This window comes from Hypomesus transpacificus, unplaced genomic scaffold, assembly GCF_021917145.1.
Source record: "Hypomesus transpacificus isolate Combined female unplaced genomic scaffold, fHypTra1 scaffold_160, whole genome shotgun sequence".
In the NCBI taxonomy this organism is placed as follows: domain Eukaryota; kingdom Metazoa; phylum Chordata; class Actinopteri; order Osmeriformes; family Osmeridae; genus Hypomesus; species Hypomesus transpacificus.
The window spans coordinates 105,915-133,800 of NW_025813725.1; the positions used below are offsets into that span (position 1 = coordinate 105,915).

Consider the following 27,886-nt stretch of genomic DNA (forward strand, 5'->3'; position numbering starts at 1 on the left):
ATCAACAGCGTCCCTTACCGTCTAAAACCAGAACACCATTGTATTACATACAGAATCATACACAATTACTCACAGTTGATGTGCCATCCATCAAAGCATGACTATGTACATTTGATGTATTATATGAATATGGAACATGATAAACAAAATACGGATACGTCCCAGAAATGCTGATAACACCAAATTAAAATCTCCGTAACCAACACAGTGCAATCATATTGTTCGTGTACTTACTGAACTCATGTTCCAGTATTCCCTTACCCCACCACATCAAACCTGATCTTGCATCTCCCCCACAACCAGATGCATCTAAGATGTGAGACATAGAGCCTGTAAGCAACTTCACCAACTACAGTCCACGTGTTGGACTAGATGCACATGCTTGGCGCGACTTCCACAAGTATAGAATGCAATGCATGCCTTTGCTGCTTCTTAAATATCCATTGTAACTTTCAAACTCACCCATACGTTCAAATATCACAGTAAGGATATTTAAAAATACCACTTGTATGTGGAAGATGGGATCCCATCGTCTGTATTTTCCCCAAAACAATGAAAAGTTTATTTGCAGTTTTATTTAAGTTTTTTTTTAAACTGTTGCTTGCTTTTCTACAGGTACACTTGCACTTACTGATTCATGTTGTTTAATTGTAACTTGCTTAACTACATGCTCTTATGGTTCTTCCCCTTGGCACTGATTTTGTGGTTGTTCACAATGTGTGCTTCTTGTTTTGGCTACCCGCAATGCTTGGGGCTATCTTGTTGTTATTATCAGTGACCTATGCACTTGTAAAGCTTTCTCTCGGAAGTCACTTTGGAGAAAAGCGTCTGCTAAATGAATACATGTAAATGCAGAAAAAAGAAAAATAGAACAATGTTTCAGCACCATGGACAGCGAATTCGCAAACGGCAGCGTGTCTGTCTCTGCTGTTATGCCGAAGTAATGTTGCAAACAACTGGTTCTTGTTGATGCCCAACAAAACATTAGTTCACAGCAATAGTTGGTATATTTAATCTTCTACCGCTGGTGTGTAATACTTCACGTCTTAACGGTCTCATTTGCATGACACATGCAATAATTTAGTTGCAAGAATTTCTCTGGCGAAAATAGAGCAGGAAAATGTAACGAAAATATTTATTTCCCCTCCCCAAAAAACGATTTTGTAAAAGATAACCATACAAACATAAAGGACACTCACCTCCAGTGGAGAGTCTGGTTCATCTAAGATGCTCTTTTCACTGTGTATCCGCTGCATGGTTCCTGTCAAGTTGGGGTCCATTATCAGGACGTTCTGACTACCGGGTCTGGCGAACTTACAGTCACTCTTTCTGGAGTCAGTCGTCCTGCACACCTCGTAATTGTACACGTGCTGCAGAGTTCCAGTCCCCAAAGTGTCTGCGTAACGCGGTGGATAATAAGGAATCACTGGGAGATTGGAATGATAGAGGATACGAGACTGTCTCCATCTGTATATTTTCACTGATATAATCACCACCAAACACGTGATGAACAGAAATGAAACTACTGCCAAAGCCAAGACTAAGTAAAAAGTCAGGTTGTCATTGTAGTCCTTGTCGTGCGTAAAGTCAGTGAACTCCGAGAGCACTTCAGGGAAGCTGTCCGCCACAGCCACGTTAACATTGACTGTAGCTGAACGTGAGGGCTGCCCGTTGTCCTCCACTACAACAGTGAGCCTTTGTTTCACTGCATCTTTATCAGTCACTTGGCGAACAGTTCTTATTTCCCCATTCTGTAAGCCCACTTCAAACAGCGCCCTGTCTGTGGCTTTCTGCAGTTTATAGGAGAGCCAGGCATTCTGTCCAGAGTCCACATCAACAGCCACCACTTTAGTGACCAAATAGCCCACGTCTGCTGAACGTGGCACCATTTCAGCCACCAGAGAGCCGCCAGTCTGGACTGGGTAAAGAACCTGAGGTGCGTTGTCGTTCTGGTCTTGTATGAATATATTTACAGTTACGTTGCTACTGAGCGGAGGAGAGCCACTATCTTGCGCCTTGACCACAAGTTTAAGTTGTTTTATTTGTTCATAATCAATTGAGCGAACAGCGTGCAAGGCTCCAGTCTCAGAGTTAATTGATATATAAGTAGATATTGGGCTACCAATGAGCGGGGCCTCATCAATAAAATAGGATATTCTCGAGTTCTTATCAGAGTCAGAATCACTCGCTTTGACAGTAAATACGGACGCTCCTGGTGAATTGTTCTCTGTTATGTATGCTGAATATGTGCTTTTATCGAAATTAGGAGCATTGTCATTGACGTCAGATATTCTCAGGTGTAGCGTTCTGGTGTTAGAGAGGGGAGGTGAACCTGAATCAGTTGCTGTTATGGTGATATTGTATCCAGCAGTTGATTCTCGATCAAAAGATTCTTCTGATATCAAATTATAGTAGTTGGTTAAGGACGACATAATTTTAAAAGGGAGTTTTGAGTCAATGGAACAAGTAATCTGACCGTTTCTCTCGGAGTCAACATCTTTAACATTGATAATTGCAATCGTGGTACCTGGCGGAGCGTCTTCTGACACGGGGCTGGAGAAGGACATGACGTTTATAACAGGTGGGTTGTCATTAACGTCTGCAACTTCAATTATAACTTTACTAGTGCCTGTTAGGCCACCTTGATCCTTTGCTTCTATCCGGAGTTCAAATTTCTTATCTTTTTCGTAATCTATTTGCCCAGAAACAGATATAACTCCAGTATCTCTATTTATTACAAATATATCCGCTATGCCACCCTTCAATTTCGAAAAACTATAAGACATTTGTCCGTTTGCCCCAGAGTCTGCGTCAGTGGCATTAACAGTTATGATGTAGGTGCCCTTCTGGGAGTTTTCCATCACAGTGGCTCTGTAGACGGACTGGTTAAACACGGGAGCATTATCATTAGCATCTAGTACAGTGATTTCTATGTTTACTGTGCCAGATCTCTGCGGACTTCCACCGTCTACAGCGATCAACTTTAAAGATAGACGGGGATACTCTTCTCTGTCTAACAGTTTCTGAAGTACCATTTCAGCATATTTACTACCGTCTGGATTCGCAAGTTGTTTAAGAATGAAATTATCGCTGGGGGTTAGAACATAGTCCTGGAGACCATTAAGTCCTACATCGTCATCCTCTGCGCTCTCCAGTGGAAATTGTGCTCCAATTGTAGCTGACTCACTGATTTCAAAGTTTACAACTTTATTTGGAAAAACAGGTGCATGGTCGTTAACATCTAAAATCTCAACTGTTACACGATGGAGCTCCATAGGATTTTCTAATATTATTTCGAAGCTGAAGCTACACGGAGTGACGTCGCCACAGAGCTGCTCTCGGTCTATCCTCTCACCCACGACTAGAATCCCTTTGTCTGTCTTCAGCTCCGTGTACTGAATGCTCTCTCCGGTCACGATACGGGCCCGACCTGTTCGGAGCCTTTCCAAATCTATTCCTAGATCTTGTGCTACGTTACCTATTAGCGATCCTTTTTTCATCTCCTCCGGAACAGAATATCGAATTTGACCACAAACAATGTGACTGAAACAAAGAAATGCAAGCAGTTGCCATCGTAATCTCAAACGCAAACGTCCTTCTGATTCAGCAAATTCCTCTAATGCCATGGTCAAAAAATGTAATATGTCCGCCAGTTATATTCCACCTGAAACAACACACGTTTAAAGGCAAATCTATCAATTAATCCGTGTAAGTTTAACCATTTCATTCGTGTATTTCTAGAGAACTTAGTCTACGTTCCGCACAGCGTTGTTGTAAGAACATAGCCTCTCCCTCTCTGCAGAGCGCAGGAATAGAGGTGGAGACTAAAATGACTGACAGCACTGCAGAGACAACGTTTTCATGATCAACAGCGTCCCTTACAGTCTAAAACTTGAACACCATTCTACGTCAAAGAACGATACAAGATGGCTCACAGTTCAATATATTACACGCCAAGTTCTGACTCTAGGTATAAAGCTCAACCTTGTCAATGCGACATACATGGAAAATTGCAAAGGTTTTGTCAAATGCATAACACCAAATCAATATAATAAAAAAAACTCACCTCAAGTGGAGAGTCTGGTTCGTCTAAGATGTTCTTTTCACTCTGTATCCTCTGCATGGTTCCTGTCAAGCTGGGGTCCATTATCAGGACGTTCTGACTACCCGGTCTGGCAAACTTACAGTCACTCTTTCTGGAGTCAGTCGTCCTGCACACCTCATAGTTGTACACGTGCTGCAGAGTTCCAGTCCCCAAAGTATCTGCGTAACGAGGTGGATAGTACGGAATAACCGGTAGATTTGAGTGATAGAGGATACGAGACTGTCTCCATCTGTATATTTTTACGGATATAATAACCACCAAACACGTGATGAAAAGAAATGAAACTACAGCCAAAGCCAAGACTAAGTAAAAAGTCAGGTTGTCATTGTACTCCTTGTCGTGCGTAAAGTCTGTGAACTCCGAGAGCACTTCAGGGAAGCTGTCCGCCACCGCCACGTTAACATTGACTGTAGCTGAACGAGAGGGCTGCCCGTTGTCCTCCACTACAACAGTGAGCCTTTGTTTCACTGCATCTTTGTCAGTCACTTGGCGAACAGTTCTTATTTCCCCATTCTGTAAGCCCACTTCAAACAGCGCCCTGTCTGTGGCTTTCTGCAGTTTATAGGAGAGCCAGGCATTCTGTCCAGAGTCAACATCAACAGCCACGACTTTTGTAACCAGATAGCCCACATCTGCTGAACGAGGCACCATTTCAGCCACCAGAGAGCCACCAGTCTGAACTGGATACAGAACCTGAGGTGCGTTGTCGTTCTGGTCTTGAATATTAATAAGAACGGTTGTATTAGTACTGAGAGGGGGCGATCCTCCGTCTTGAGCTTTAACATGTATTGTTAACCCCCTGATTTGCTCGTAGTCAAGTGAGCGCACCGAATGTATAACCCCGTTTTCTGAGTTGATAGAGAAGTACGTGGACACTGGATTCCCATTAACATCCCCTTCAAAGAGATAATAAGCAATTCGTGAGTTTTGTCCTTTGTCTGGATCTGTGGCTTTTATGGTAAGTACCGATACTCCGGGAGAATTGTTTTCCATCACTTGTGTGCTATATACACTCTGACTGAATGCCGGTGCGTTATCATTTACATCAGTGATATCTAAGACGACCGTTTTCTTGGACGACAACGGTGGCGAGCCTTCATCTGTAGCAATAAGTGTGATATTGTAACAAGAAACTTTCTCTCGGTCCAAAGTATTTTCCGTTACTAAGGTGTAATAGTTTCTGAGTGATGACTTTATCTCAAATGGGAGATTTTCGTCTATTTCTAATCGCACCTGACCGTTTTTGCCCGAGTCGATATCCTGGACACTAATTAACGCTATGACTGTGCCTGGAAGAGAATCCTCTTTAATTTTTCCCGAATAAGATGCAAGACCTATTGTAGGACTGTTATCATTTACATCCAATACCTCAATGATTAATTTACTTACACCTGTGAGACCCCCTGGATCTTTGGCAAGAAGGTTAATTTCATATTTTTGAACAGTCTCATAATCCATTGCACCTTGAAGTGTGATCTCCCCCGTATTGGGGTCTATGTTGAACGCGGGAGGGGTAACTTCTTCCATATGTGTAAAATAATAGGTAACATTGCTATTGTATCCTTGATCTGCATCTATTGCGCTTACTTTAATAATTATTGTACCAGAGGGAACGTTCTCAACAACAGAAGCTTTGTATAAAGACTCAGTAAAAATAGGCGCATTGTCATTTGCGTCAAGAACAGTGACGTGTATTTTAACTGTTCCAGATCTCTGTGGGTCCCCACCATCGACCGCCGTTAAAATCAGAGAGTGTTCGCTTTGTTTTTCATGATCTAACACAGATTGCAACACCATTTCTGTATACTTGCTTCCGTCAGCTCTGTTGTGTTGTTTAAGAACGAAATTATCGGTAGGTTTCAGTGAATAGCTTTGCAATGAATTCACATCTGCGTCTGGATCAACTGCACTATCAAGCAAGAACACAGCTCCGATTGGAGCTGACTCACTGATTTCCAAATGTACTTCCTTTTTAGAAAATGCAGGTGCATGGTCGTTTATATCTTGAATTTCGATGGTAATCGTAAACAATTCAAGGGGATTTTCAAGGATCATCTCTGAACTAAAGCTACACGGAGACTTCTGACCACACAGTTTTTCCCTGTCAATCCTGTCACTGACAACCAATTGTCCTTTGTTCTGGTTCAGCTCTACATATTGGTTATTTCCGTCTATAACTAGCCGCGCACGGCCGGAAACCAACCTTTTAACATCCAGGCCCAAGTCTTTCGCCACATCTCCAACAAATTGACCCTTTCTCATCTCCTCTGGTATAGAATAACGGATTTGTCCACCCGCGGCGCGGAGAAAGAACATCAGCAAAATTGATACTTTCCATCGCAAACCACACCCTGCGCTTCCCAATAAATCCATAGCGTTTTCCAAAACGTGAGTACAATGAAAAAAAATCTAGGACGAAATTCATTAACTCCCGAAACCTTTTCAAAACGGTATTTTAGTCGTGAGACTCAATGAGGCGTTCTGTTGCCTACTGTGTTCAAGTGCGTTAGACTTATCTGCGACAGTAGATATTGGATCGTGCAGTAGTGGTTTCCTTGGACAACAGCACCACTCAGAGTGAGTTCATAGAAGGACACGTGTGACATTCTCTACTGAAGTGCTAGGACTTGATCACAGGACATACCTATCACAAACCAGACCTAAACTATAACACAACCCTGATTTAACCATATCCATGCAGTTTGACAGCAAGAACAAAATAACAGCATGAAAAAAAATGTGGTCCAAGGTCAATGCCTTATTAAACAAAACAAAGTTTTAGTGATACATTCATGATAATTATTGAATTGCAACAACATCACATCAATTTCAAAATGAAGGTTAAACGCAACAAAGTAAAAGGCTCACCTGTAATACACTCTAAATTGAACATGTACACAAAATGGATGGTTAAATCGTATCAGTATCAAGAATGACACCATGCTTGCTTAGATTGTTCCCATCCTTGTGTAATTACACTGTTCAGTTCCCTGAATTAGATCCACCACAGGGCAATACACCACCAGACAATACTGTCAATAAACCACTATCATTATGAACAAAAATCTAAATGATGAATTCACATTTATGAGATAACAGGCAACCAAATAGCAAACAGGCCTTCAACTGTAGGCACTGAGTCATTGTGTTGATGAGCTCTCCTGTGAGCATCATAGTGAGGGACACTCATGTGAGCATCATAGTGAGGGCCTGTCCTGTGGGCATCATAGTGAGGGCCTCTCCTGTGGGCATCATAGTGAGGGCCTCTCCTGTGAGCATCATAGTAAGGGCCTCTCCTGTGGGCATCATAGTGAGGGCCTCTCCTGTGAGCATCATAGTGAGGGCCTCTCCTGTGGGCATCATAGTGAGGGCCTCTTCTGTGGATATCATAGTGAGGGCCTCTCTTGTGGGCATCATAGTGAGGGCCTCTCCTGTGGGCATCATATTGAGGGCCTCTCCTGTGAGCATCATATTGAGGGCCTCTCCTGTGAGCATCATAGTGAGGGCCACTCCTGTGAGCATCATAGTGAGGGCCTCTCCTGTGGGCATCATAGTGAGGGCCTCTCCTGTGGATATCATAGTGAGGGCCTCTCCTGTGGATATCATAGTGAGGGCCTCTCCTGTGAGCATCATAGTGAGGGCCTCTCCTGTGAGCATCATAGTGAGGGCCTCTCCTGTGGGCATCATAGTAAGGGCCTAACGGTGCGTTCACACTGCAGCGTTTTCAAAAATCCGATACGCTTTCTAGATCTGACATGATCTTATCTACAGCACACAATAGGTTTTCTTTTTTGTGTCCGATCCTCAACGTCTTCAATTTTTTTTTGCATACATCGACTAGAAAAAAAGATGCATCAGACAACGTTGAAACGTTGACATGTGTAACCTTTTATTATATTACTCGAAATCTCTGCAAATCAATCGCTAGATTATGAGTTGCCACTACACATTCATTGTATGAATAGCAAGTGGCTGCCAGCCAGCATTTCAACGTTGAATCGTGTGCCGGGTGAGCTAGCTAGACTATGCAGCTAGCACAGAAGAAAGTTATGTAATGTGACGAAACTGAATTAAAGTACAAAATACACACCAGGGACGCCGACAACCTCAGCAACCCTGCGCCAGGCATCATTTTTTGTTTACGTCTCTGTAATCGAACATAGACGTATCATACAATACTGGGTATGAAGACACACATACAATGAGTTGCTCTTCCATCTTGAAATTGTCAAACCTAGAAATTTTTACCATGAGCAACAGTTGCTACGTTACAAGAAACAAGAAACCAACCCGATTGGCCAATGCTAGCGTTTTCACGCTCCTCATTTACATAAAGTTGAGAAAATCCAACTTTTGACGCACCACTCGCCTTCCCACAATTCCCTACGTGAGCGTTGACGCCCCGCTCGCCTTCCCACAATGCCCTACACGAGCATCAACGCCTGGTTTCATTGAAAATCAATTGGAAGCCGACGCCCCGCTCTGCCCGCCCCGCTGCAGTGTGAATGCACCGTAACACTAACTTGCCTGCTCAGGAAGTCATGCACACAAATCCATTGTGTACAGTTACAAACGCACACTCACTGAGCCATAGAGGCCGATGTGTGGGTCAGTCACCATCCCTGGAAGAATCCCCAATATGATTTCATGATCCAATCTGATAAGTCCACTGACCTAGATCTGAGATGAAGAGGAAAATCCATCCAGTACAGAACCACCCACTGCAGTATCACTGCTCAACACAACCCACTGCAAATAATAGCAGTGATCCCCGCACATCACAGAGCATCAGCAGGGATGTGTGTATCCACTCAGCTGACAGGTTCAGCACAGGTAAGCTAGAATTGTTACTGGGTCACAGGTGGGCCTTTTGCCAGCAGTCAGCACTGAAACAGCTGACTGCTACACCAGGCACCAGTCAAGCTGCAGCTGCACACACACACACACACACACACAGGCAACCATCACATTAGCATGCGTGTTGCCGCAAACCATAACATTCGCCACATTATGACTGTGCATTATTCAGATGATGGCTTCACATCAGGACGCAGGGGTATACATATGTATGAGGTGGAAACTAGGCTAGAAGCACAGAAGCCTCACAGTGGATAACTGGTGCTGCTGGTAGAACTGGGCATCACTGTTTGTGAAAATTCAGCTGCCTGCTCAACATAAAAAGCAAATGTCATGGGAGTCTGATGGTCATGGCTGTACACAATGTATTGGCACGGTGAGATGTCATTTCATGAATGTTTTCTATAGTGAGTGTGTGTGTGACATGTGAATGAGTAACTGAGAGATATAGAATAAAGGAGAGGGAGAGAGACCAGACTTTTAGATGTAAAGCATACTGTATGAATGTGTTCAGTTCTGTTGACACCGAGTGGAGAAACAGTAATTTACGACAGTGTGTGAAGAGACATAATTTAGGAGAATGGAATATGTCTTACCTGTCAATGGTGTAGAGGCAGGTCCATGAGGAAGAGCACAATGGGGACAAAGAAGACAGAAAACACACATTGTGTCAATTAAACATTTGACTATATCCTGCTTCCATCAAATGACACATTTTCAGTGATGGCCTGGGTAAGTTTAAAGTAGAGCACCCCTTGTTACGCTCAGTGACATCACAATAACTCTACCGTATAATGACATCAACCATGAGCCAACCCCCCCACATTCTCTTTCTCTCTCTCTCTCTCTAACTCTCTCTCTCTCTCTCTCACACTCACACACACACACACTCAATATAGCCAAGGCAGTGAAATATTTAAGCTAAAAATTGAATGATACACACAATAAATACAGTAAATAGATACACTCAACAGACAAGGCAATTACATAGGAGCAGCAGACAACAAACACATCTTTACATCCTTTGCACTTTCAGGTGCTTTAACCACAGTGTACCATAAACAGTGCAGTTTGTTATTATCTAGACTGAGAAACAGTAAACATTGCTCAGCACATAAACTGGAGATATTTTGAGATGTTGCCTTTCAACTCGTTTGCTCTCCTCCCTTCTTCATCATGGCTGGAATGTGGACCACTTGTGAGCCTGCAGCCATAACAGAAGCACACATGGGTTCACACAGGAATCAGTCCGATGAGACAGGCTCACTACTCAAACCCTGCACTGTCAACTTAGTGTGAGTCTCTCACACACGTGCACTGGGTCACAAACAGGCACAGACACATAGTCAGATACACACTCAGGCGTCTACATGACTACAGACACACATACACCATTTTATAGGTGTGTTCCATTGCCCTGAACACAATTCATTGACACAATGTCAGACTTTGTGTGACCCTAATGTTGACCTACATGACTCAAACTACAATGTACCTTATAGGAGTAGTGGAAATCTAGAGTGAGGACAACAGCCTAAACATAAACACTGTTTATTTGCCTCATATATTTTCTATTTTGTATTTAAAACATACAGCTACAGACATCTAACTATACCACTACTAATATGACCATGAGATAAGACACATGTCACACAAAGGGGGGGGGGGGGGGGGGGGGGGGGGGTTCACATAGACATGGCAATGAGGGCAGATTTATAGATCTCAGAAACATAGAAAGTATGTCAGAACAACTCAGATTAACTAACATAAGCCTGAATTTCACATCCTTGTAAACTCAACATCCGAGTTTGTCACATAAGACCTGATCTATCATTTCTACTGGTAATCTATCACTTAGTCCTGCATTAACTGCAGAGGATGAGAGGTGTTGACAGTCTCATGCACACATGTACACACACACACACACACACACACACACACAGCGTGGTTTGCATTCAAATCTGCTAAGGGTTAAAGATCACATAGATTTGGTGTGTGCATCTGTGTGTGTTTGTGAGTGAGTGACAGACAGAGTGAGAACGTGTTGGGATGCTCATGTAAGAGCCTTCAAAAAATATTTCAACAGAAGCCCCAGTAGGACTTGTCACTTGGCTCACCTTAAGACCAGCTGCCCTTTCGGCGGTCATGCGTCTGAGTGTGTTGTTTTTTTGATAGACCGCACTCCTCTTTTTTAAGATATCAGTGTCTAAACTAGAGCCGAAACGGAAATCGCCCTTCCATGAGCCAGTAGTCAAAAATGAGTCGTATTTGTCATCTTTGAAAAGTGTTCCACTGCGGCTGACGTCCGTGTAGCTTGGGGGACAGTAGGCCGAGGGGAAAACGGGGAGGCTCGAGGTTGCCGCTCGGTACACGTAGCCTCGTTTACAGACCTTGTAATACGTGACCGTGCTGATTAAAATGAGAAGGAGAGATGAAACCGTCACTAGAGCAAGGATCAAGTACAGTGTGAAATTTTCGCTGACCTGCTGGTCCTCCCTAATCTCAAACAGTTCGGATAAAACAGGCAGACCGTCGCCAATGAGCACATTCACTGTAGCGGTTGCAGAGAGGGATTCGGGCCCGTTATCCTTTACGAGGATCACAAGCACTTGCTTTTGTTCGTCCCCCTCTAAAAACGGTCTGAGGGTTCTTATTTCTCCGCAATGCAGCCCGATAGTGAAGAGATTAGGCTGTGTGGATTTGATCACACGGTAGGATAGCCAGGCGTTATGCCCAGAGTCGGCGTCTAAAGCAACAACTTTAGTCACAAGGTAACCTTTTGGCGCCTCCAACGGAACCATATCATCCGCTATGTAGTTGGTGGATTGGACCGGATAAAGAACCACAGGCGCGTTATCGTTCTGATCCCCAATGAAAATCTTGACAATGCAAGTGCTTGAGAGAGGGGGATTGCCTCCGTCTCGCGCTGTCACGTGCACTTGGTAATAAACAGACAGTTCGTAATCAAATGGTCGAGAGGTGTAGAGGTCCCCGGTTTCTGTGTTAATGGAGAGGAAGGAGGACGTTCCTGGGGAAGTGTCCTCCGATAAAGTGTACAATAGTTTAGAGTTGTATCCGGCATCCAGATCTTCTGCTATCACCCTAGTCAAAAATGTCCCTCTAGGCTGGTTTTCCCAAACTTGAGCGCTATACTCTTTCTGCGTAAACATGGGGGGGTTGTCATTAATGTCACGTATTACAATATGGACCAGTTTCCTACTGGAGAGTGAAGGAGAGCCAGCATCAATGGCAGTTACTGTTATATTATATTCAGGGTACATCTCCCGATCTAATACCCCGTCAGTCACTAGCATGTAGTAACTTTTTACCTCCGATATCAATTTAAAGGGAAGACCGTCTGAGATTACACAATTGACCCGTCCTCTATTTCCAGTGTCCAAGTCATACACGTTGAGCAGAGCCACCATGGTTCCTGGTTTTGAGTCCTCGGCCACGGTGGCTGAGGCAGATTTCACAGTTATAACTGGCTCGTTATCGTTCACGTCAATCACCTCGATTATGAGTTTACAGTGAGAGGCCTGACCCCCGCCATCTTTGCCCTGGACGTCTAGTTCATGCGCACTCGCCTCTTCATAATCTATAGGCCCTGCCACCTTTACCTCACCGCTCACAGGATCAATTTTAAACACTCCTCTACTTTTATCTGACATGCGACTGAAAGAGTAAGTTACATCCCCGTATACACCATCATCTAAATCCGTGGCATTGAGCGACGCCACTAAAACACCCGTGGCAGAGTTCTCGAGGACAGAGGTTTTGTAAACCCTCCGGTTAAAAATGGGGACATTGTCGTTAGCATCCAGAACACGAATGAGAATAGATGCTGTGCCGGTTCTAGCGGGGTTGCCACCATCAATACAGTTAATGGTGAGAGTGTATTCGGCTTGAGTCTCCCGGTCTAATGTTTTTTTCAGAACCAGTTCGGGGTATGCGTTTGCATTCAGCTGGGTATTTAATTCAAGAGCAAAATGTTCATTTGGACTCAGTTTATATACACGAACCGTGTTGGTCCCCAAATCAGGGTCGTGTGCGCTCTCCAGAGGAAAGCGTCGCCCTAGGACGGTAGACTCAACCAGCTCAAGCTCAGTTATTCCCGTAGCAAAGGCAGGGCTGTTGTCATTCACATCTTGAATATCCAAAACAAGACTGTACACTTTGAGCGGATCCTCCAAAAGAAGCTGATACTGCAGGACGCAGACCGCTGCCTGCGCGCACAGCTCCTCTCGGTCTATCCGCTCACTGACCAACAAAGAGCCCGACGCAGCGTCAAGCTCGCAGAGCTGACGAGTGCCCTCCGCCACGACGCGAACTCGCCGAGCATTAAGCTCCGCCACATTTAAACCCAAATCTCGAGCTACATTTCCAATGACCGAGCCGCGTGTCATCTCTTCTGGTACAGAGTAGCGAACCTCTCCAAATGACACGCCAAACAGGACGAAGAACAAAATATGCTGCCATGTTAGTTTTACGCACAGCTTTCTGGTGGAGTATTTGTTCTTAAAACGGTTTATTGTCGCCATAATCATAATCCTTTAATTGTGTTCGTCAGAGAGAAATTGAAAGAGTAAATATAAAAGAAAATAGAATATCAGAGCAAAGCTCCACTCCGTATCTACTCTTGAGCTGAGTAGAGCAAGTCCAACAGTGGAGCCTACTCGTGTCAAGTTGGATTTCCCTCTCTCCGCTTCAGTCTCTCCCTCTATCTCTCTCCCGCCCCCCACACACATACAGGCACACTGCACTCTCTTCCGCCCCACATACACAGGCACAATGAGCACAAGAGCCTCTGGTTTTAACCCACCATTCCTGCATCATTGACATAGCGACTGTAACCAAGCACCTGCATTCAGACTCATTATAAGAGCGCCAGACCTCAACATAGCCTATTTGAAGATACTTTAAGTTAGTATAATCGGTTAAAGAGCAAAAGCTGCCGAAGTGAAAATAAGAGAAAATAAGAGAACATTTGAATAACGTGATCCGCATTTCAAACGATGTAGCTTAGCTAACCGTTTCGAAAACAATCGTGCTAGCTACAAACTTAAATGTCTCCTGTTTGGCGGTCTGTTTTTCTCTTTTCAAAACTAGAGAGGGTACAATTTCATGGAAAATTGTGAGGTGTGCTTGCGTCCGTTGCAGATGGGGCTGTAAAAAAACAAAACATGTAGCCTATGTATCATTTCCAAAACTATTTTTAAACTAATATCAAACATCTCATCTCACCTTTCAAATGGGCCATCTATCGGTGTCAGTAACGTCTCTGTTTGTCATGGAAATGCCGTGGAAAATGACGTTGTGTCCTTGGGCAAGGTACTTCATCTTACTTGCCTCAGGGAGAATGTCCCTGTACTTACAGTAAGTCGTTCTGGAAAAGAGCGTCTGCTAAATAACTAGCACTAGCTAAATGTAATGTAACAGGTTGGTAGCTAGGCTACTGTAGCTGGCTACCACCAGATGGAACATCCGGTGGCGGTGCTTTGGAAAACTGCATATCAGTTACAGAGCAGACATAATGTAACATTTTGCTCACCTGCAGAAGCCGGCTGTGCTCCGCTTTGCTCCTAGCTTCAGACCTGATCGTTGGACCGGTAAGTAGCTAGCTAACTTGTACAGATGACCTAACAACAGCAGTGCTATGTGGGTTTGCAAGAGCTAACCAGTATGAAGAGTAATACAGGGTGTTGATATCACAGCCTGAAAACAGCTAGCTACAATATGTTATTACCATGGCCTGTGCCATTTCTGCAGCTGTCAAAAGCAGTTTAGCTAGCTTGCACTAGCTATCTCCCAGAAGAGAACGAGCCACTGAACTGATGTTCTCTACTGTAGATAAACACAGGTTTGTGACTGTGGCTAGCTAGTTAGCTGGGGCCTGTTCCATAAAGCGAGTTTACTGAATAAGACAGGTTTATGTCAGGGAAAGTAATTGAGTATTCTGTAAACGAATTATGTAAACCTCAGTGCACTAGTAAAACTAGGCTTTTCTATTAAGTACAATGTTTATCTAACTTTTTGGTTGCAGTGCTTTTGTATACTTCCTCCCTGTCGTAAATTGCGTCTAAAATGACTACCTTTCTCCAAAATAAGTAGTTGTAGATGACGTGTAAAAATCCCTGCATCTGGTGCCTGACCCACTCATTGTACCGCTTGAGCAAGGTTTCCACATCATCTTGAGCTACCCCTTAATTTATGTGCTAATTTTTATGGAGTCAAATTATTAATCGTTTTCTGCTCCTGATAATTGTTTTCTGCTCCTGATAATCGTTTTCTGCTCCTGCTAATCGTTTTCTGCTCCTGCAAATTATTATTGACCCTAAATTGACTATACATTTTGTGCATCTCTCAAAATGTGCAATGTGTGTTTTCCCAGCAGAGGGCGCTCTGCGCTTATAGCATTGATTTACAATAAGGAGGAGAGTTTATCTTGTCTTTCCATTCCAGCAGAACGAGCGGCTTTCCTGCTTTATATGATTCAACCCTGATACAAAGCACACTTAAAGCTGTCATGTGTGCCATAGACTACTAGCCCAAACCTTTTTACGTTGAAAATAATGAAGGTGACACAACAGGTCATTGTATAATAGGTGCATTTTGCCTGATAAAATCTGGATATTTTATCAAGTGGTCTTGTAATCAGTTTGCATTAGTGTTATTTGTATCTATATCTATAAATTACATAATCTTGTACCTTTTAGCTGAAGCTATTATATTGTCAATGTGAAGTGTAACGGTTATGCTAGTTACTCTGAATGGTTTGTCAGCACTGATTTGTATAAATAAGACTTAAGGATTTTTTTGTGAAAGAAAAAGGAAAAGCGATGAACAGAGAGAGAAATGATAGGTAGTTAGGTGGTTTTCCTGTTGTCTATGGGCACCTCATTAGATCTCTGTTCCCCTGACCACTGCAGGCAGTCACGCATCAATAGCCATGTTGTTTGGTCCAGTCAGCTGTTTGAAGACCTCCCCTGTGCCCAGCCTTTTATGCCCTTCGCTCTCATCACTGTCCAATTTCAAACATGCACAGCCCCCTGGCACACAACCTGGAGAGGACCTAGGACACACACACACAGAAACACACACACACAAACTACAGGGGCAGGGTGTGAGTCTAGCCAGCCCACTAACACAGGTATGTATGCCAGATTAAACTACCTGGCCCGCGACTGAAGCAAGTATTCCTACAGTACAAAGTAAGACAGAGACTAAGTCTGCCAACCAACCCTACCCTGGAGGATGACAAACATTCTAATTGGGAATTACTGTAAATTCCATAGCTAAACTGACCTGGCATTGTGTAACCAATAAGGTGTTTAGGTGATAGTTTGTTATTTACCAATTATTTACAATCACAGCATGTCATACTGAATGTTTTGTATTTATTTATGTTCTCCAAGGGGGTCCTGAACACATTGGTTTCAGTGGTGTTGAAGAAACAACCCACATAGTGATTTGATTCATGAGTGGAATATTAGGCAAATTTGATCTTCCATTCACTGTTTAAGGCTCTAAAGTCACACTCCTCTGTCCTTGCCTCCTCCTTCTTTAGAGACTCGACGGGGGTTTACTGCCAGTCACTTTATCTTCCTCCCCTCTTACCTGCTCTCTCTCTCTCTCTCTCTCTCTCTCTCTCTCTCTCTCTCTCTCTCTCTCTCTCTCTCTCTCTCTCTCTCTCTCTCTCTCTCTCACTCTCACTCTCACTCATTCACTCACTCTCTCACACACACTAGTCACTGCCAGACACTTTTGGTCTGATTCACACACTTTGGCTTGGATACATACACTTTGTCACGCACGCACAGTTTCTGACAACTGTTTTCTCTTCCCGACACAGTTTGCCTCTCACACACACACATTCTTTCTGATACACATCCTGTGTATTCCCCAGGCTCTCTCTCTCACTCACACACGCACATTTATTACAGACATTAATCTCAGCATCGTCACTATGTCCCAGACACGCCCTGTTTGCTACTCTCAGCAGGAAGTTGATTTTGCTGAGTCACTGCAGCTGGTAAGGGAGCTGACTTTATTTGATAACACACAAAAATGCACACACTAAAACACGCATATATATACAGACAGACAGACTTACATACACACACAACATACTCAACATTTATTACCAAAATCACCGTTAACTCCTGACTATCATTTCCACCATCAGGCACCTCTGGTATTATGTCATACCTGAGAAATACCTCAGCTGTGCACAGGACTGATTTGTTACTGATTGTTTAAGCTATCAAAAGCTGCACGTCATAACTACCCCTATCCACCTTCCTGCAGTCCTTCTTCATCTGGTTATATGCTCTCTTTCAGTAAGCTGGAAAGGTGGGCTTCGCCATTGCTTCATCACCAGCCTCACCATTAACTGTTCATGTCATACAGGTCATACAGGTGGGCCTCTATTTTGAAAGTGGAACTGCTGGGATTGTGTTGGCAGGTAAGACAGACAGACAGACAGACAAGCAGACATACAAGCAGACAGACAAGCAGACAGACAGACAGACAGACAGACAGACAGACAGACAGACAGACAGACAGACAGAGAGACAGACATATAAACACACACTCAGGACGAGACTGGGACAAACAGGGCTAGAAGTGCTTTAGGTCTGTTAGCTCTGCCACAATACATATCCATATTTATTAGCCAGAATGACTCATTACTTTTAAAACCAAGAGCCGAGGGCCATGCTGTACTTTATTTTTTTACTGGCGTCTTCATGTGTTTGTTTATTTGTTTTGTCTTTTGTTTGCATTACTGAGGGCATTAAAATGCGACAAAATAGAAAAATTACTAAGGCCAAGAGTGCTTATTCTCTGGGGAAGGATAAACTGTCCCAGAGAAAATCTGGATGTGTTTGTGTGTGTGTGTGTGTGTGTGTGTCTGAGTGTGTGTGTGTGTGTGTGTCTGAGTGTGTGTGTGTGTGTCTGAGTGCCTGCTGGTGTATCTGGAACACAGGTTTACATAATAATCAAGAAAAGCCAGTTTGAGAAGATATATTGTTGTGTTTAAGAGAGGTGTGCGTGCGTTTATGTGTGCGTGTGTGTGCATGTGTCATTGAATTAGTGGACCTGAACACCCTTTGAAGTGTTCTGTCAGATAACCCCCCCCCTCTGCCCCATCAACCCCCCACTGTTTTCCCAACAATACCTCTGCCCACTGTCTATCAGGAGGCTGTTGCTATGGAGACTTGTCCCCCTACTGATGGTAACCATAGAAACCTATCTCTGGGGAGAGAGAGAAACAGAGAAAGAGAAGTCAAATGTATCATGAACCCTTGAACTCTCTTCACCGCTGGCTCCCCTCTGCAAAGCTCAGATGAAAAAAGGAGAGACATATAGGCCCAAAGGCAGACAGACAAAGACAGTGACAGGCAGACAGGCAAAGAGATAGCGACAGGCAGGGAGGTACACAAGCAGACAGGCAGGTAGAGAGACAAGGACAGGCAGAGACAAATGGACAGACAGACAGAGACAGACTGTAACACAGCTCAAAAGGATGGAGAAGAGAGCCGAGAAAGAGACATGAGAGCTGTCTGATCATTCCAGCTAAATAAACATCCATTAGACACCCCAGCTATAAATAACCCTCTAAGGGCTGCTGACACCAAACCCTGTAATCAGCACACAGGCAGTCTGGCTTCAGTGTCTGGACGAAATACTTAGAAATGACTCTTAAGGATGCTTGGGAGCATCAACTTTATGTTTTATAGGAGAATCATTGTTTTAATTTAATTGACGGTTTTTACATTGAGAGCACTGTTTGCTGATCTGATGATGGACACCAGTTCTTTCTGTCATATAAATATGTTGTGAGCTTCCTGTTATTTAATTGTATGTTTGTGTCACTATTGCATCACGCTCCTTCTACTAAATTATAAAAAGATGTGACCCAGAAATTGTTGATCACCATTTGTTAGACAAAACCTCTCCTGTATTAATGAAACAATCTCATGATATGGCTTTGGCAAGGTCTGCATTGACCCTGCAATAACATTTAAGCATTTGTGTGAATTAAAAAGACAAAATGTCGCTCTACAGCATGAGGACATGCTGTGGAACAACTGGCCCACTGGGGCCCAAACCAATCCTCTCTAGTACTCTGTTAGATTAGATGGTGTCTGGATCTGGACCCATACATCACAGGGGACCTATGGACCATCTGGAGGCTTTTGAAGAGAGCAGGGATCAATCCCAGCCAGGCCACTCATCCAGTCTCTCTCATCTCCACTGGGACTGAGTGGGTGGGTGTGATGTAAGTGTGTGAAGACTAGCCTTTTTGACCGGCTTACACAACACCCAGTTGAATCAATGTGTTTGTGTTATAAGGCTGAGGGCCAAAAGACTCCAAAATAAAAAGTTTGTCTTTACACTTCTGATGTACAGATGCATGTTCTCCCTCTCTTTCTCACATTTTAGAAGTAGAACTCCATCGTTCTACTTCTCCCTCTTATTTCCCTGTCTTTACACTTCTGATGTACAGATGCATGTTCTCCCTCTCTTTCTCACATTTTAGAAGTAGAACTCCATCGTTCTACTTCTCCCTCTTGTTTCCCTCTCTGTCATCCCCCTCTTTCAACCAGTACACTTTCCCTGGCAACAAGCCCCTACTGTGAGGTGCGGAACCTGATTGCAAATATTCTGTTCAAATGTTCTCTCACAAAGAGAGGTGTGGAGGGTGAGAGAGTGAGAATGTTCTGAATCTGCTTGCAAATTTCCCCCCAACCACATTTTACCATATTCTTTTTTTCATTTTTATGAAAGAAAACTTTATTTAGTGATTTATAAACAAAACACATTACCACTTTATCCATTTAGGGAAAATTAAAAAAGCAAAAAAATAAATGAAATTCACTACTTCACCATCACAGTTGATGAGCAGGTGTACAAAAAAGGTTTTACAACAGATCTGTGCCAACCCTCGGGATATTAGATCGGCACAGCGCCACCATAGGTCACCACCATACACTGAGAAAGAATGACAGCATGAACGCTTACTAAACACAAGCATACACTACATATACCATTAGTTTTTACATTAGATTTTTTTTTTTTTTACTTTTGTTCTTTTTTTCTGTTGAAAGGTTGGGGGAAGGGAAGAGAAAGCTCATCATAGGATCATACATATTTCAGTTACAATATTACAGTGTTAGCTAGATCGTCAGTCAAAGCCGGACACAAAAAGTGTTTTTTTGCTCTTTTTTTGTTCTTTTTTTCATTGCTTGTTCTCAAAAACAAAATAACAAGTCAGAAAAAAAGAAATAAATGAACAGAGTTGCGTTCAAAGGGCATCACACTAGCATTTACAAATATCTAAGAGGTTTAGTTTACGTCATACGACACCATTGTTGGTGGAGTGCGAAAGGTGTAATATGTAGAAGATGCTTGGCAGAGACAGTAGTACATACAAATATCTCCTGTGCGAGTCATGTAGTAAGATGAGAATACAAAAGAATAAAATCATAGCCATCTATCTATTTATATATATATTTCTTTATATAGTTTGTGTTTCCTTTGAGCAGTACATGCAGCAGCCACTTAGTGGAGTGACGTCATACTGAGCCGCAAAAAAACTTTTGGGAACATGGCAACAAGTTACAGGCAGGGAAGGGAAACCAATAGAAGCAGGGCTGAGGGATGTCTCCGCCCCTTTACAAAACCTCCTGAGAAGAGGATTGGTGGGAGAGAGCTGTGGGGTGGGAGTCCCTGGATGCCTAATGTTTTTTTCTCTAGTCATTTGATATAACAATACTGCAAGATAAATTGACTAATGCAGAGGTCATATATGAAAAGCACGTATACCTACCTAACTACAATTTTTGCGTACATAAAAGCCAAATCATGTGACTTCCTCTTTTGATTCTCCAATCACAGTCAATATTTAACAATTTATACTAATCTGCAGACCCTGGTGTGTGGAGGGAAGGACCAGTCCACGCTGCCTTGTGTCATAGCCCAGCCCCAGACCTCGCCACCCCTCTCCCAGTCTCCATCCCACCTTGTCCACTCTCATCAGTGACCACAAATAGGAAATGAACAAACAGTGTACTGTAATATTCACAAGTTAAAAGCACTGAACCGTTTTGCACTTAAAGAGACAATCTGACACATTTCACAGACTGAACACATCTTGCTCCTCCCCACGTCCAAGCGGTTGGGTTTTGTCAACCGGCCTTAGTCCACATTACTCCATGCTGTTGCCAGCACACCACAATGTTCAGAGAGGGCCGAACCTGGCAGAGCAGGGAGTGGTCAGGTGCGGGGAGGGAGCGAGAGAGTGGGGGGATTCCACAGTCAAAAAAAGAGAGCGACTGCAGCTGGGAAGAGGGGGGAAGGTGGATTGACAAGCAGAAACCCGGCACATCAGTTAAAGCTGGAAAAAGGGAAGCAACAGAAACGGGAGAGAAAGAGAGTAGGAAATAGTGACTCTTCTCCGAGAACATAATAAAAAGAGAAAGTTTCACAAATGTCACCTTTGTCATCATGTGAAGAAGCAGTCAGTGGTTTGAAGAAGGGGGAGGAGGGGTGAGGTTAACTGGGGAAGGGTCAGCTTTTAGCGGAGTGGAGACGGGGGATGGGATGGAGGGGGGTCAAGAATCTTCAGGTAAGGAGTGGTTGCTACCAAACATTCAGAGCAAAAAGCATCAGGGCTTTTGCTGAGTGGCGCGAGGGATGGGAAGTTTAGGAGCAGAGATCCAACTGCTGGAGATGTTCCTGGTTATCTACAGGGTTCCCTCTGTATCACCTGCTGACCTGACTGGGCTCGTCCTTCTCACTCCAAGAGAATCTGAGGTTGTCCTCCTTCCTTTCCCTTCTTTGTTCTTTTCCTCCTTGTCCTATACAAGTGTACCACCTGTGTCTCTACGTGTTCGACAGAGGTGGTACGTCTAGTTCCTATGCAGAGTGGTGAGCAGAGCAGGCGATACCCAGTGATGATATTTCCATCCTGAGAGAGCAGGTGTGTGTACGCTAAGATTGATACGGTGTACAACCTGGGAGACTGTGCCAGGGAAAGCAAGCTTGCTTTCTCTATATCAGCAACACTGTTTTTTTTCGTCTCCGTTTCTTGTAATGTCTTGCCTTTTAGGTCGCAAGTGGTCTCATTGTCTGGGTGGCTGTGTGTGTGTGTTTGCGTGGGTGTCGGTGTGTGTTGGTGTCTGAGACCGCCACGTCTTAGGGAACACTGACAGAAACCACTTCCGCAGGCTGCAGCAGTGTGTCGTTAGCCTTGAGCTTTTAGCGACTCCCATGCTATTTACAGGTGTGTAAGTGTCCAGCTCTTCCCTCCTGTGTCTTATAGTAGAGGACACTTTCTTTTCTTCTTCAGCATTTTTTTTCCCCGTAACATTTTCCTTTTATCTCGTCTTGTTTTCCAAGGCTGGCACAGAAGCTGTTCATTTGTTCTTGTTTTCAGGTTTTCTTTTCCTCTCAGAGAGAATAAGGTTACACAGCAAGGTGGGTTAGCTTAAGACAGAGGTGCCAACGTTCCCCATTTGGGTTTTAGATCAATCCGTTTATTCTCAACAAGGCAAGATTAATCAATTACCTCAGTAAGGGACTGGAGAATATGTTAACACTAAAATAATCTTGGTAAGGCCAGATTCATTCATAAAGTCAGATATTAGGCCAACAGAATCTATGTTAAATGGACGGGTAGCTGTGGCTGTCAGCATCACTTTGCTTGTCTGTGACTAAGGGGAGGATGACACTGAATATGTTGTGAATCACATTTTACGTTTATTTTGTTTCTTTGTGGGTCTTGGTTGGTACCTCTGTTTTAACAGTGCTATTGCCACCTCTACCTCATCTTCTTCCTCTCTCTCTCTAATCATCGCCGTCATCCTTCCCCTTATCCTTCTTCTCCTTCTTCTCCTTCTTCTTCTTCTTCTTCTTCTTGGCCTCCTCCTTCTTGCCGAATGTGATGAAGTCGCTCTTGTCGTCCTCGCCGCCCTGGTTCTGTCGAATGGAAATGATGGCGGGTGAACCAGGGATGATGAAGGCTTCTGGGGGTACCTCGCCAGGCTTCAGGTGCTGGGGGGGCCCGCCCGGGCCCCCGGGGCCATAGCGGTAGTGCCAGCTGTTGCTGTCCACACCAGCTCCCATAGGGGTAGACAGCTCCCCACCCTCACCATCTAGAGAGAGAGAAAGAAAGCAGTGGGGTTATTAATAGAATCATTTATCTACAACATCCTTATCATCCTCATTATCATCCTTATCATCCTCATTATCATCCTTATCATCACGACCAGCAGCATCATTTTTGTTGTCAAAGTCAAAGGGTCAACAGTGTCATCTTCCATGAGAATGGAAGCAATCTTGATTTCGAAACCCCTATAGTGTCAGGCTCGGGCTGTGTGCTTTTCATTGCTTATGCGTTTCCTGAATGCTGTCAGCCTGACTAATACGACATCCACAGGAGCTCTCTGATCACCATGACTCCCATTGTGATGTCACAATGTCAGTCACTAATCGTGGACGTCCCGTTGAACAACCGTCCAACTAAAAAGGCAGGGGGCGGCGACTCAAAATGGGAGCTTGCAAACACCTCTCTCTTCCTGATAAGCGTCAGATAATCAAAGGGTTCCCCATCTCGCCGAGGCCGAGGCGCTTTACTGTCGGATCAGACATCAAACGTTCCATGGCGGCGAGAGCGGCGGGGAAAGGTCGTGGCATTTTTACGGAAAGTAAACAGGACCGTTTACACGCTGAGCGGTCGTTTGGGAAGATAACTGCAGTTAAACTTCCATTATGGCTCAGCACTCATTTGATAAACTGGAAAAGGGAGCCGTTGATTGTGCCGGTGTAACTTCACAGCTGTGTGTCTGGTTCCTCCGCCTGTGTCTGTGTGTGGTTGTTGGCATGAGTATGCATGTGTGTGTGTGTGTGTGTGTGAATTCTTCACATTGCCGCCCCTGTAAAGAGCCCCTACTAGAGTGGGCTGCACCCCTGTCAACCTGAGCACCCCAGTAGTTGGTTACGAGGCTGAGCTATTTACTTCACTTGGGCTGGCAGGTGTGAAACTGTCTCTCTACCACCTCCATCTCACTGCGTCTCTACAGGGTCAGAGTCTTAGTCATTGCTGCAGAGCCCAGCAGAGCGACACTTGGCACAGCTCTCCTACATAACCCATCAATCCATCCCTATAGAGAGAGACAGAGGGCGTCTGAGAACCCTTCTCCGCACACATAAATAACACCATTAAAAGGGCGTGGGCCGGCACACACATAAATAACAGTTCATTAAAGGGGCGGCTCGTCAGAGGGCTGGCTCTTTGTGACTCTGCAGTATTCTATTACATTTGGACTATAAAAGTGACTTCCACTGACTTTCTTGAAGACCCAAACATTAACACTGACCAATGCACCCTGTATTTTATAAACATTCAAATGCACATACGTGTAAAGCTGACACTAAATGGACACAAGCCGTCCCCAAATCCAGGCAACACACACTCACAAACATGCCCACACCAACCCCATCACTTCCCTTCGCCTCCTTCCTCAAAGCTATGACCTACTTGCTGGACTTTCTCCCTTTCCCTTTTCTCCCTCTCCTCCTTTCAAAGTTCCTTCTAAAGGGGTGTTGAGCAAGGCAGTGCTCACCCAGGCAGAAGGAACCATGTCTGGAAGAGAGGGAGCTGTCCTCATGTGATACCCAGGGCAGAAAGGCATGCCTCCCCATGCCCTGCCCGTGCTCTCCCCTTTGCAAACTGTCCCTCTGAGGGAGTGCTAGTCAGGTCAACCACATATCTAAATCACCATCAGACCATCTACAACCTTCATACTAGATTTTCTTCATACAGTTAAAGTCATATTTATCCAAATGTCTTCTTTGGCTGTTCATTATGTGTAATGTAGGACCTGGTCTTCCAAGTGCAAAGGTAATAGCCGAGTTCAGTGACTTGTCACTAAGCAGTCTGAGCCTATTACCAGCAGTGATGGGAGTGGCCAGAAGGAGGCATTGTTACACAGAATCTTAGAGTCCAAGAACATAATGGTGCTGTTCCATCACAGAGCAAAAAACACTAGAACAAGAATGCAGCACTCCTTCTTTGATTATTCTCTGATTTCAAAGGGAACTGTCACAGAAGCACCCAGTGCATATATAGGAGTGCTGTGTAACAGCAGCAAAAAGAGAACAACAAAAACGAAATTTGCAACAATTAATGACCATTTAAAACTGTTCTGCCTTTATTGCCTACAGTATACCCAAGCTTCCATCTCACCAGGTTGTGTCCTTTTCTTAGCTCAGTCCATGTTTACTACAACTGCTGTTCTGCTTCAACCTTTGAAAGCCTAATATTACTGGAATGAGTTGTGTGGGATCTTGAGTCAGTTGGACACATGCACGGGGGATGAAGATCTCAGGAGGGAAGCTGAGGAGAGAAAAAAAGTGATCTCTCTTTCCCTCTCGTCATCCTTATTTTGCCTCAATCCCTCCCTATCTGACATGTATGGTGAGAAAGAGTCAAACTAATCTGCCCAGAGAGATGCTCCCATCCTCTGCTCTGCCCTGGTGGTAACACACAGCTTAAGTCCTTATCTGACTCCCCAACGACAGTGTGGTCCTCACTCCTGCTTCTTAAATGTGAAACATGACAGGAAGAGAGGAGCAACGCCAGACAGAACGGGAGAGAGAGAGAGAATCCTAGAAAGTGGGAAAGTATACTTTACTCTCTTCATGCCCTTAGGGATGACTTCTTCTCTGTCTAAAAAAGCACAGGCGGATGATGAGACACCCGTAGCCCCCATGCAAACACAGAGTCATAAACAAACAGGACCCCAGAGAGAGTGATGAGTCATACTGAAAAAAGCAGACAGATGGAGCAAGACAGGGCAAGACAGGACAGTAGCCTGACACAGGGTCAGACACTGAACAGCTGGCTAAAAAAAACAATTAGACCCATCTTTGGGACTGCATGACCTATTCCAAAGGTTAGTCACTGGGTAAAAAATGTAAAGAGTGAATTTTATTTATATATACTGTATATCTCCTATTCTGTGCCTTCATCGTTCCTCTCACATCTCTTTCTATGTATTATCATCCCTCACTCAATGCTAAGACCGTGAATTCAAGAGTGACACTCACCATCACTGTAGTCTCCGTTCACACCTACAGAGCAGATATTGATAACCACTGTCCTTCATTCCTTTAACCCCCTCGCCTCCCCCCCCGCCCTTCGCCCCCCCGCCACACACAATCTTTTTTCTACACCCTGAGCTCTCTACCCCTCCTCTTTCCAAATCTTTCTGAGAATAGTGTTGGGGTCTTTTTTGGGCCTATGTAGGGTGAGGTGGTACGTGCAGGGAGTAGCCCAGGACAGAGGTCAGCTGAGGCTGAGAAACAGCCCCAGTAAGGAAATAGGCTAAAGTTGAGACGTTGTTGTTGTCCCATATTCGGGTTAGGGACAAGAACTACTTTGTGGTTCACTCACCCCTCCCGTTAGAATGTTCTTACTAGCAGGAAGTCGGGTCAGGATGACCTAACAGCGTATTCCCTTTAGTTAGAACGGCCCTGGTATCATAGGAACCCAACAAATAGAGCGGATACATCTGTTTATCTTGAACAAGCATGTGTTGTCTAAATGGTGCCAAGATATATACGACTTCTCTGGCTAGAGAAGTTCTGCGTGTGTTCCCAAGAGCCTAGGAATAAAGAACGAAAGCATTTGTTATCAACTTCCTTGACTCCAAGCCTGTTAATTCTTACACCATTAAGAACCACTTTTGAGCCTCCAACAATAGCAACAGAGGAACATGCCTCGCCCAGCTCGGATACACCCAGCCACTGCTCCTATCTGATTTGTCGATGGCTGTTGCAGAGCAAAACTCTCTCTTCCATCTCTTCCTCCCTCCCTCCTTTTCTCCCTCCGTCTCTCCCCTTTTATCTCTTTCTGCCTGACCTTTCATCTAATCAAGCATGAAAGCTCAGCCAGCCAACACCCGTCCCTTCTTCCAGTTATCGATCCCAGCGTTAATTATGCCTATCACTGTTATGGCAACATCATTGTGATTGGTGAGTTACAGTGGTTGTCTGTCAACATTTGCTAGGAGGCACAGAAGATAGAAGAACGATTAGTTTACACACACAGATCACCACCGGCTGGCTAACATCTCTCATCTTCCTGTATCACACCCTCCCTCCCTCGCTTTTACTGAACTTTCTATCTTTCCATTACCTGCACACAAACAAAACTTTCTACATCTAGTTTTGTTGTTGTTTTTCTCTCACAACGAACAGTCTTATCAGTGTGTGTCTCCCCCCCCTACTCTCCTCGACCCAAGGTTTTCACAGCCTCTTAAATCATCCAGGAAGCTCCATTTTGCTACGTCGACTTTACTCATCCCCTTCGTCTCGAGCCCGCCATGGGCCGGCTGGAGCAGAAGCGCAGTGGAGCGCAGTGCAGTATTACATAACAAGCAGGAAGGGGGCAGGAAAGAAGAAGGGAGGAGGAGAGGAGTAGGGAGGTGGGAGATGGAACCAGAGGGATGGAGGGAAAGGAGGAGGAGGAGGGAGGGAGGGAGGGAGGGAGGGAGGGAGGGAGGGAGGGAGGGAGGGAGGGAGAGAGAGAGAGAGAGAGAGAGAGAGAGAGAGGAGAGAGAGAGAGAGAGAGAGGAGAGAGAGAGAGAGAGAGAGAGAGAGAGAGAGAGAGAGAGAGAGAGGAGAGAGGAGAGAGAGGGAGGAGAGAGAGAGAGGAGAGAGAGGAGAGAGAGAGAGAGAGGAGAGAGAGAGAGGAGAGAGAGAGAGGGGTGGACTAGGAGACGATGGAGTGCGAGGATGCGGGTATGAAATGCGATCCTGAAATGGAGTATGAAAAACCTGAAGGTGCAGATTCTGTATTTTTGGGGGGCGGTGAGGGAGAGGAGAACCACTGCAGTGCTGGAGGATTCTGGGTTT

At 44.4% G+C, this 27,886-nt stretch overlaps 4 protein-coding genes across 4 annotated transcripts in view; all 4 read right to left on the reverse strand.

Moving 5' to 3' along the window:
- LOC124488974 (protocadherin gamma-A3-like) overlaps positions 1–6,573 on the reverse strand; it is a 111,113-nt gene extending 104,540 nt beyond the window's left edge. Inside the window, exon 1 of the mRNA XM_047051565.1 lies at positions 4,067–6,573. Coding sequence (XP_046907521.1) covers positions 4,067–6,478 — 2,412 coding nt within the window. The 5' untranslated portion in view covers positions 6,479–6,573. The remainder of the gene's footprint in view (positions 1–4,066) is intronic.
- Positions 2–3,754, reverse strand: LOC124488992 (protocadherin gamma-A10-like). The gene is made up of 2 exons (XM_047051591.1): positions 1,181–3,754; positions 2–21 (listed from the first exon to the last, which is right to left on the reverse strand). Exons 1-2 carry the CDS (start codon positions 3,624–3,626, stop codon positions 2–4), a joined length of 2,466 nt encoding a protein of 821 aa, XP_046907547.1. The 5' UTR covers positions 3,627–3,754.
- Positions 6,574–10,816: 4,243 nt separating the features above from the next.
- LOC124488993 (protocadherin beta-15) lies at positions 10,817–13,503 on the reverse strand. Its single transcript, XM_047051592.1, has 2 exons — positions 11,080–13,503; positions 10,817–10,831 (listed from the first exon to the last, which is right to left on the reverse strand). The coding sequence occupies exons 1-2, from the start codon at positions 13,501–13,503 to the stop codon at positions 10,817–10,819; spliced, it is 2,439 nt and encodes an 812-aa protein (XP_046907548.1).
- Positions 13,504–19,739: 6,236 nt separating this feature from the next.
- LOC124488994 (protocadherin alpha-C2-like) overlaps positions 19,740–27,886 on the reverse strand; it is an 18,699-nt gene continuing 10,552 nt past the window's right edge. The window contains exons 4-5 of the mRNA XM_047051593.1: positions 26,078–26,101; positions 19,740–23,121 (exon numbers count right to left, since the gene is read on the reverse strand). Coding sequence (XP_046907549.1) covers positions 22,814–23,121; positions 26,078–26,101 — 332 coding nt within the window. The 3' untranslated portion in view covers positions 19,740–22,813. The remainder of the gene's footprint in view (positions 23,122–26,077; positions 26,102–27,886) is intronic.